Source organism: Anolis carolinensis, chromosome 2, assembly GCF_035594765.1.
Source record: "Anolis carolinensis isolate JA03-04 chromosome 2, rAnoCar3.1.pri, whole genome shotgun sequence".
NCBI lineage: Eukaryota > Metazoa > Chordata > Lepidosauria > Squamata > Dactyloidae > Anolis > Anolis carolinensis.
In genome coordinates this window covers 139176401-139187426 of record NC_085842.1, presented here as the reverse complement: position 1 = coordinate 139187426, position 11026 = coordinate 139176401, and the positions used below count along the sequence as shown (strand labels likewise).

Below are 11026 nucleotides of genomic sequence, written 5' to 3'. Positions count from 1 at the left end.
TGCTGACTGAAAGGTTGGCAGTTCGAATCTGGGGAGCAGGGTGAGCCCTTGCTGTTAGCTCCAGCTTCTGCCAACCTAGCAGTTCGGAAGCATGCAAATGTGTGCAGATCAATAGGTATTGCTTCTGCAGGAAGGTAACAGTGCTCCATGCAGTCATGCTGGCCACATGACCTTGGAGGTGTCTATGGACAACACCTGCTCTTTGGCTTAGAAATGGAGATTAGCACCCACCCTCAGAGTCAGACACAACTAGATTAATGTCAGGGGAAAATCTTTACCTCAATTTTCAGGCTTTTTTTGTTTTTCTCTGGTGTTTTGAGCTTAGGGAGCTCAGGGTGGGGGCAATATTGTAATAGCTGTGTTCCATTTGAGACAATCTCCCTACATTCTTGGATTCCAATTGCTGGAAAAGAGATTCTATCTAAACATTAGAAAGAACTTCCTGATGGTGATTGGAGAGTGAGGGAGTCTCCTTCTCTGAAGGTTTTTCAGCTTAATGGCTATCTTCCTGGAATGCTTTGACTGTGTTTTTCTGCATGGCAGGGACTTAGCCTTGGGGTCTCTTCCATCTCTATGATTCTATGATCCCACACAAAATTGCTGTGATGGAGTGAGGCTATAACTTCTCTCCACTACACTGTACTAATATATATGTATAGGTCCAAGAATCAACATGGTGTAGCATTTTGAATGTTGGGATTGGGGCAATGATTCCCAAACTCTGGTCCTCCAAGCATTTTGGACTTCATCCCTCAGCAGCCTTAACCGCTTTGACCACTGATCAGAATTTCTGAGAGAAGTTCATAACACCTGGAAGACCAGTGTTTGGGAATCTCTGGATTGGGAAAATGGAAGATCAGAGGGATTTATGGAAATCCAGTGGAGAATCTCAGACAAGTCAAAGTCTCTCTGCATAAGAAAAAAGCAGTGCCTAACCTTCTCTGAATAAGACTTGCACCCCCCCCCCCCAAAGATAGGGTCATCATAAACAATAATAAGAATGTGATGGGTGCTGCATCAAAACTGGACCTGAAAGTGTTATGCTTTACCTGATTCCAAAGCATATCAAAAATGACAATGCCTTAAAATATATTTAACTTAGCTGCCCATTAAGAAATTTTATTGGTGTCTGTAGTATAGTAGATATAGCCTAAAAATGAACATAATATTCAGCCCACTTTTCTGAGTGAGAATATAGACTTTCCAGGGATTTTATTTTCTTGGAAATAGATCACTAGAGGCTCACTGGCATTTTGTAGTTTTTACATTTATTCATAGTAATACAGGTTGAGCAGAGGTGGAGGAACATCATAAACATTGCAACAAAAAATCACATTGTCCAAACACTAGTTCTCCAGGGATATAGCCAGCACTCCAAGATGCTTACTGAACCACATATATAATTCTTTCTTTTGCAAATTTCTGGTTCTCTTTTCACACATACAACACGGCTAAGGGTGGGGGACAGCCTTGACCCTACTACAGAAATTTCCTAAAACACACACTTTAAAAAACTTATGCAAAAGTATCTAATCAGTACTTTTCATGAAAACATTTGTCTGGCCTATGAACACTGGCCAACCTGGCCCAGGGCAGCATAACGGAACCTGACATGAAAATGACATTTTTAAAGACATCATGGTATAGTGATGTTACTATTGGGCTAAGATTCTGGGAGATTAGGGTTCAAATTGCTGCTCAGCCATAGAAACCAATTTGGGTGACTTTGGAAAAAGTCGTGCATTCTTGGCTTGAGAAGGCAATGACAAACCCACTCGGAGTACTTGTAAAGAAAATCCTATGATAAAGTCACCATAAGTCAGAGTTGACTGGAAGGCACATAGCAAAACAACAGCAAACAATATCCCCCCACCCCATTTACCTTTAGCAGTGTATTTTGTGCAGTTGTTTAGATGTAATTTCATTATGAATGATGAATGGAAAGACTCCCTGGGAAAGCAAAATGTACAATGTACTGATATAACTTGTTGGACAGCTTCCAGAAACTCAACTCTTCAATTTGGATTCAACTTCTGTGTGGTCAACTAGAGAGTAGGATCAGAAAAATGCACATTCGTATCACATGAAGCATGTTATAGAATATACATATTTTCCTGTCTCAAAGTATTCTAAATAAACGGCATGTGCTGTAATTCCTATGTTTTGTATTCCAGGTTAGCACATGTGAAAGTGAGGGTACACGCCTGAGATTAACTGTTTGAAAATAAATTGATGTCACCAAGAAGAATCAATTGTTTATAGGTATCATTAAGGAATCTATTCATCTCTGGATAGCTCTTTTATCAGAAAGTTGCAGCTTTAGCAACCACCAGCCTGCGCCCAGGCTGTGGCGCAGGCTGATGAGCAGCCAGCCAGCTGCAACAAATTACTCTGACCAAGAGGTCATGAGTTCGAGGCCAGCTCGGAGCCTATGTTTGTCTTGTCTTTGTTCTATGTTAAAGGCATTGAATGTTTGCCTTATATGTGTAATGTGATCCGCCCTGAGTCCCCTTCGGGGTGAGAAGGGCGGAATATAAATACTGTAAATAAATCTGTACTGGCTAGTTCACATCAGCAGTTCATTTTGCCCATTTCTAGAAAGTGATTTGAGGTAAGGTGAATCAAATGATAGCATCTGATTTAATTTAGACTCAAAAATTGCCCAGTGGTGTTATAAAGCAACAGAAGCTGGAATAATAGAAACAACAATGGAATCGGGGATTTCTATCTACATTAAACCCATTCAACATCATTTGTCTTCTCACTTGATGCTGTAAGTTATCATGAGATGGAGCGATCCTTGAAAAATACCACTTGTTTATCTGAGGATCTGCCAACTAACCTGCCTGCCTGCCTTTAGATTAATAAACTTCTGTTTGTTAGTGCAATGTGGAAGTATTGATCAATCCATCATTGAGCCAAACCTGGATAGTTGTTTGCAATAGACTTGTGTATTCTTCTATTGTATTTAAAACCTAGAAAAGATTAAGGTTGAGACTTCCATCCCCTGCTGACCCTTGTTCTCTCAAATAGATGCTGAAATATGTCTTTCATTCTCATTCCCTTTCCCCTTTCTTCTATTGTTATCTTTGGGTTGGCTTTTGCAGTGTATTCATTGGGATTCCTACACAGTCACTTTCTTTTCTGCTCCTCCCCCCAGTGTACTCTCTGAATGTTGATAACTTCATTGTCACATTGAAACTTCTGCACTCATGGAGACATCACTTTCTTTCAGTGAGTTTTCCCCACTGATATAAATGCAACTTTCTGTCCCTGAGCATATCAGGTTATCTGTGGTGACTGAATCCTATTAACAGGGATACTTGTTGCTGAAGGCTTTTCCTCCACCAGCTGAGATATAGTGGGAGAATGTTTCTCTCTAAAAATGACTTGCTGTAACTTTATGTGCCAGTCTAAACTTGTGATTCATTTTGACAACTCTGGCTCGCTGACATGGCACATAACACACTCTCCAGTGTGTTGTTCTGGTGTTATTTTTCCTTCAATATTCAGTTCCACGAAGACAATGCTATGACAAGTTCTGTACTGGTTGTATATGCTGACAGGTCTAGTACATCTTATGGCTGAGAATGGCTTCCAAGCTTTTCTCCCAAGCCTTTCTATTCTTTGACCAAATGTGTGGGGGAAAGAAACCCAGATTATCCTCTGTTTCCTCTTTCTCCAGCTAACATTAGTTAGCTTTTATTATCTGATGCATGTGGCGATTGTTTTTCAATGAGCAACTTGGCAGCAACACAACAATGAATAATTACAAAAATTTTCATATTAGAAAACTCTGAACAGAGGATGCTATGTGTGCATTTACACACACACACACACACACACACACACACACACACACACACACAGAGTAGAGTCTTGTTTATCCCACATAAACGGGCCAGCAGAACATTGGATAAGCAAAAATGTTGGATAATAAGAAGGGATTAAGGAAAAGCCTACTAAATGTCAAATTATGTTACGATTTTACAAATTAAGCACCAAAACCTCATGTTTTACAGCAAATTGACAGAAAAAGCAGTTCAGTACAAGGTGTTGTGTAGTAATTACTGTATTTACGAATTTAGCACCAAAACATTGCGATGTATTGAAAACATTGACTACAAACTAACATTGACTAATAAAAGGTGAATTGCATTGGATAACACAGAATGTTGGATAAGTGAAGGTTGGATAAGCGAGACTCTACTGTATATATAAATCCACCTACAAGCTGCAGCTATGTGCTGTGGTTTGTGTTTGCTTATGTTGTAAATAAAAATGATAATACAAATACAAGCTTTTAAACTCCTACCTGCTCCACAGTTACAACAGTATGGGTTGGTATCTGACACTTGAACTCATTGACTGAAATCCTGCTGGTTCTCTGTGCCATTGGTTACACTTTTCCCAGGGTCACACAGTAGTGACCAGAAAAGCAGACAAAATCTGATAGCTCTGATTTCCTTCATGGATATTGTGCCTAGAGCTTTTTATTTCCTGCTGCCAACAAAGTTACACAGGTGTAGTGACCCAGCAGGTTCCAGTCATTTCAAACAGACCACTCTGTTCAATAATGTGTACCAGCAGGAACTGTGTGTATGTATTTGCACAGCGGTACTCACAGCGGTACACTTTAGTACCTGTATCAAACACATCGCAGTTCTATAAAACATTTATTTTTCCTCTACTCGAATCATTGTTAAAATCATTACTTTTCACAAATGTTTATTGGCTTCATCCTAGATTTTTTTGTACTTGTGTCCCAGACTTCTTAAGCATAATTTCAAAATACCCTCCTCCCATTATTTATTTCGTGTCAAAAGCATTGCATAATAAATAAGTTTTAAAATGATGAAATAAAGGAATCACAAGCAGCTAAATAGTTTTAGACTAAAAGCGAGCAACAGCGACTGCATTGTCTGTAGCTTTAAACAACTCCTCCTCTGTACATGAGGCAGGACATTGTGGGCAGGCATACATTTGTGGAGTTGTTTGTTCTGCTCCACAGTCACACAAGGTGGAGGTAGTGCCACCTTGCCAAGTTATCTTTTGATCTACCCACTCCGCTTCTGAGTCTGTTTAGGGATTTCCAAGTTGCCCATTCTGAAATGTACACAAATAATCACATAAATTCTCTTAACTTCCAAAACAATTGTGTTTGGGTGATGTCTTTCAAAACAATAAGAATACCTACAACAGCAAAAACATCAATACCCCGCTTACTAGAATTGGTTCAATAACTTAAGTGCTACATCATGGCTTGCTTGGGATATATGGTTTGATGTTCTGTAATAAAGGAAACTTTCTAAGAATTCCTCACAAGACCAAAAAAAAGTGATGGAAGGGAACTTCTGTCAGACATCACTCCAATGTGTTTCTCTTTTCTCTTGTCCCCCTGATGCTCTGTTCCCCCTGCATGCTTCACTTCTATGTCCTTTCCTGGCATCTCCCACTCAAGGCTACCTTGATGTCTAGGGATCAAGAGGTGCACGTGTCCCTTCAGGGACTGTTGCCTCCCCCAGGAATGGGCGGCAGTACAAAGGTCTCAGTGTAGTGCTGGCTGCTTGTGGAGAAAGATCTCCCTGAGATTCTTTGAAATCTGTTTCTCCTCTGGAAGTAGCTGCTGTTGCCACTGTTAAAGGACCTTTGCCTGTTCCTCAGATACTCCTTGTAGTTTTTGGTTAGCAAGGTGTAGAGGAAAGGATTGATGCAGCTGTTGCTGTAAGTCAGGCATGTGGTCAGGTAGTTGATGTTCCTTGTAGCCTTCTGGGAGACAGGGAAAGGTTCACAGTACTGGAAAAGGAGTTGCCATATCCAGAAGGGTAAGAAGCAAGCCCAGAAGACCAGCACAATGGTGAAGATGAGATAGAGCACTTTCTGGTTGGGGAGCCGCTTTGTCTCTTTCAGGGATGTGGTTTGGGACACCCAGTAAGTTCTTGCCAGTCGTATATAAAGGTAGCCGATGACAACTCCTGGGCCCACAATGCTGGTGCAGAAGAGGATGGTGATATAGATTTTGTAGGACATCTTGCTCCAGGTAGGAAGACAAATGTTCTTTCCTCCTTGGACTAACTGAATCATGATAAGCATTGGGAGGGTGAGGAGTAAGGACACCATCCAGATAACAATGGCAATAGCCTTGCGGTAACTCTTAGACCTTTTCACAGTATCCAAAGGCTTCAGCACAGCCAAGTACCTCTCTGTGCTCATCACCATCAGGGTGAAAATGCTGGCATGCATGGTAAGGAAATCCAAACTGAAAAGGATCCGGCACCCAGCATCCCCAAAGTACCATTCCTGGATGAAATAGGTCCCGACAATGAAAGGGATGGTGAGAAGATAGAGCAGGTCTGCTAAGGCAAGATTGATTATGTAGATGTACATGGAGGCTGAATACCTCAGATAGTGGCACATTACCACCAGTGTGTAGACATTGCCAGTCACTCCAATAATACACATGAGGGAGAGGATGGTGCCAATCGTACAGGTGGCTATAATGTCCTCTGTGGAAGAGGCCCCATCCCAAGTGTTGTTATCAGAAACATTGGGGCCGATTCTGAGTGGGCTACTGCCAGGTCCTGTTACTGTGGCAACACTCACAGTTGAGGGGATGGTGCTTTCCATCTTCGCAAAGGATCTAGCACCACATGCCTCAGAGAGTTGAGAGAATGATTGCTCCAGCTAGAGAAGACAGACACTGCAAAAAGGAGAGGAAAGTACAGGATTTTATCCCTGTGGTGTTACACCTATGCTGAAGTGGCAGTACCAGCAATCTTCTGAAGTCCTTCACACCCACACTTTAGTCTAGAAGAAAATGATAACAAACAATATTAGACAGAATCACAAAATGGTGGCACTGCAAAGGCTCTGAGGTCTTAAACAACAGACGTGTAACCAAGTACATCACAAGCTTTATTGGTAGAGGGCAAAGCGTTTGATTAGATGATCATTTAATCCCATCAGATTTTAATTCTGTATCAACTAGTCCAACTCTTCACATTAAGGGCATTTATTGCACACCTGCGCCACAATGTTTGCTTATTAGATGTCTTTCTACTCTGCCATACAAGAAAATAGCAGAGATTATCATGATCAAGTATACTGAGATTCCTTACACCTAATGGACACAATTTACTGAAAACCAATACTTTAAAAGAAGATAAGATTCAATAACAAAGTATTAAGCACTTCTGAATCCACATGTAGTACTGTAAGGATAAGAAATTTTGTAGAATATTTAAGATAGTTTTGAATTTGATAATAGCCACAATAACCATATTTCTTGTTGCTACCAAATGGAGTGAGACATGTATTCTACGTTGATTACACAAATGTTCTTCTTATAGTAATTTCTTAAACCTTGGCAGCATTTGGGAAGCCAATGTGATCACATCCATTTCCATTGATTTTTTTCTGTGTCACCAGTGCAAAACTAGCTTTCCTGCAAATTTGTACTTAGACATAAAAGAACAATAACATTTTACGACTGCATGGATGTCTTTGTTCCACATAAAGGAATCGATTTTCTCATAGGCTTAATCAATTTTCTCATAGGCTTAAAGGAATGTATTATTCCCATCTATATTGAATTGATGGAATTTAGATAGTAATTTACCAAGTCTTTATTGATTCAGTAAGTTTATTCTAGATAGGACTAGCAATTGAATTCAAACCATACTTTCTTTATAACATTAATTTTATTTTTATTTTTCTTTAAAGAACATCATTTCACAACATATTGTCATAGGGTGGGGAGGAGATGGTCAAGGTGTTCTCCTTCCAACTTTGTGATTCTTGGTTGTGGGAAAGATAGTTAGGGGGCCTTATATGGCTTGGGTCCGGTCTATCTTTGTGATCGCATCTCCTACTACAACCCTGAAATCCACCGGGGAAGCCCTCCTCTCGTTTCCACCCTTGTCTCAAACCCGATTGGTAGGGATGGGGGAGAGGGCCTTTTCGGCTGTAACTCCCCAGCTCTGGAACTCTCTCCCGAGAGACATTAGATTGGCCCCTACATTGATGTCCTTTAGAAAAGCTTTAAAAACTTGGTTTTTCCAAGCTTACTTTGACTGAGGTGAACAGTTGATTGAGTCCCCACCTGTTCCTATAGCATAGTCTTCTGCACCTTATCACGAACAGTTGTAATTCGTTTTTCTAATCTGTTACATAATTACAATTTTTTCATCTCCTCCAAGATCATGAATTGATATCGCCTCTTTTAATCACTATGCTTTTTACTCTGTTGAAGTTGTTTTCACTGTGATTGTTATGTATTTTATATTGTGGTATTTTATACTGTGTATTTTATATTGCTGCATTTTATTGTATGTGTTGGGGTTGGCCCCATGTAAGCCGCCCCGAGTCCCCTCGGGGAGATGGGGTGGGATATAAATAAAGTTATCATCATCATCATCATCGGTTGGACAAGGCCTCAAGGGAACTAGCCTTGGAAATCCACTTTGGGCAAGTTGCATTTTCTTATGGGAAAACCTCCTCTGACTAAATCTTGCCAATAAAACCCTATGGTGTGATCTATCAATTGGATTTACCTTGAAGACATATCTCAACAACAAACTATCTGAATGAAATACTTCTCTTCGTTCTTCTTCCTCCCTATTCAGAAATACAATAAAGTAAGAGTCTACAAAAATAAGTTCACATTAATTTACAAGTCAATAGTTTGAGAAAACTATTGACTTGTAAATTAATGTGAATGAAACAAAGTACCACTTAATTTTCACTTAATTCACTCAGAGAATTGGGGGTGTATTCATTTTTTAAAAATGCATAAAGTTCAGTCCCTATAACTATTTCCTTTAGCAATGTTTTGGTGATTATGTATCTAGGCCTTTCCAATATTATTAAGGAACAAATTAAAATTTCCCTCAATTTTTTTTTTTGCTGAGAGGGGAAGTCTCTGTGCTAGAAATAGCAGAAAATTACCAGAGTCAGCAGAACTGGTTCATCATTGAACTAGTCTGTAACATAACTCTCTGAGAATACAAAAAGGGTTCTTTAATCTAGATCCAGCTGAAGTATACGGCTATTGATTTATTTTATACTGACAGCTACCTCAGTTGATATAGAGCGTGCAAGTTTTTTAAAAAAAATTTCAGTAGCTCTGTGGGATTCTCAAAGGTTTTCTACTTTTGAAACCATCTTCAGTTTCATGTCATCAACGAATAGGATCCTGATGTACTTCAGGGCAGTTATTCTGGCAGACTTTTTGAACTAAAGATTCTTAAAGAACAGGCTTTTCAGAAAGTACTGTGCTGCCTTAATCCTAGTGCTTTTAATGGCTTTCAATCTATTCTAAGTGCATACTTTCAATTGTTTTGTTATTGTTAATAGTTTAATTGTGTTTTAAAAGAGATTCTTCATGCATTTTTACTATTTTGGAGTAATTTGAGTTTAGAAAGCTGTCTTGAGTCTGTTTTGGGGAAAAGGCAGGGATTAAATAAAGTAAACAACAACAACAACAACAACATCAATCAACGACAGAAAAAAAATGCTTGGTCGATTCATTACACTTACTGGTTCTGATAGAGAATTCTAATAATCCTTGGAGCCCAGTATTATGCACGTACTGTATTCTTGACCATTAAATTACATTTAGATCAATGGGGCTCAGCCCAAAATACATACCCAAATATTCTATTCTAACTACAGAGACAGAACTACAGCCTCCTAACCCAAACACTCAGTGTATATGAGCATAGTATTTTCACTGTTTGTGAAGACATGAAAAAATCCAAACAATTTAACTGCCTAAAATGAAAACACTGAACTTCTTTTAGACAAAGATAAACCATGTACTATTTGTAAAGTAATTTGGCTAGTTTGCCCAAAACGAGGCACAGGAAAACCTAGACACACTTATACACATAAATACAATTTAGTTTTACATGTATCAATTAAACATTTCACAACACCATATGAAAAAAATCTTATCTTTCTTGCCCTTCATTTCTGCCTTCACTTGAAACAATCAACCACACACTCCAGGGAATTATAATAATCATGTAGAAATTTCATATCCAAACCTGAATTCAGTGAAATCCAGTTGATGAAGTTCCTTCTTACAGATAAAAATGATACAATACAAGAAGCTTGGCAGAAATACCAAAAATCTCCCTAGACAAGACTAAAAAGAAACAGCATGAAGACTCAGCACTCAGACAGCATCTGGAATGGTTGTGTGCGAAAGAGGGGCTACCTAGCCAAGTATGTTTGAAATTTGTGCCCTCCCAGTTCTTGCATTCATTCATGCTGCCTGGTGACGTTCAGCTCTGTAGAGCTGCAATTGCAGCAAGCCAGTTAGGGTCTCATTTAAAGAAGCAGCATTCGTATTTGGAAAGCCAAGGCTGGCTCTGCTAATGTTCTCTCCCCCAGCCCAAGAATTAGTAGTCCAGTAAACACATCATTGCAGTTGCTTTTAGGGTGCACACACACACACACACACTTCTTTGTATAACATAGGGAAAGGTTAACACCCCTGTGGTACCCCTCTTCAGAAGATTTCACTTCACTTTCTGTCACTGTGATAATTGGATTTTGAAAAAAATTGGCTTGTTGTGGAAACAAGGCTAGGTGATTAAGCTTCAATGGAGACCCCTTTCCCCATGATAATAACTCTTTCAGGAATGAATTTCCCTTCCCAAGGGTAGATTTCTTTCAATTTTGGTTACTTCACTGGCTGTAAGTCGAATGTTTAACTCAGGAACCACCTGTATACCCTTTAAAAACACAATGAGGCTTTCCACACTCAACTGCTTGGGTGGAGAGTAATCCCCATATTCTTCAGAGAAGCTTCAGAGTCGAAACAGATGAATGTGGAGACACAGGTTACAGTGAAAGAAAGGGTTACATTCTTCTCAGCACATTGGCAGCTAGACTGTTGGCATAGATTATTAATTCCAAAAGGGAGTGGAGATTTGTTTGAGTGGAGGATTTATTGACAGCTGAGCTGTGAAGAGGGTATCACAAGCGGCATCTTTTCGACACCATTGTCCCCAACAGTAAT

General features: G+C 39.5%; 1 protein-coding gene across 1 annotated transcript; it reads right to left on the bottom strand.

Annotated features, from left to right (window-relative positions):
- Positions 1 to 1246: 1246 nt before the first annotated feature.
- On the bottom strand, positions 1247 to 10603 carry LOC100568164 (urotensin-2 receptor). The gene is made up of 2 exons (XM_003217230.4): positions 10047 to 10603; positions 1247 to 6807 (listed from the first exon to the last, which is right to left on the bottom strand). The coding sequence occupies exon 2, from the start codon at positions 6625 to 6627 to the stop codon at positions 5503 to 5505; it is 1125 nt and encodes a 374-aa protein (XP_003217278.1). The 5' UTR covers positions 6628 to 6807; positions 10047 to 10603; the 3' UTR covers positions 1247 to 5502.
- Positions 10604 to 11026: the final 423 nt, after the last annotated feature.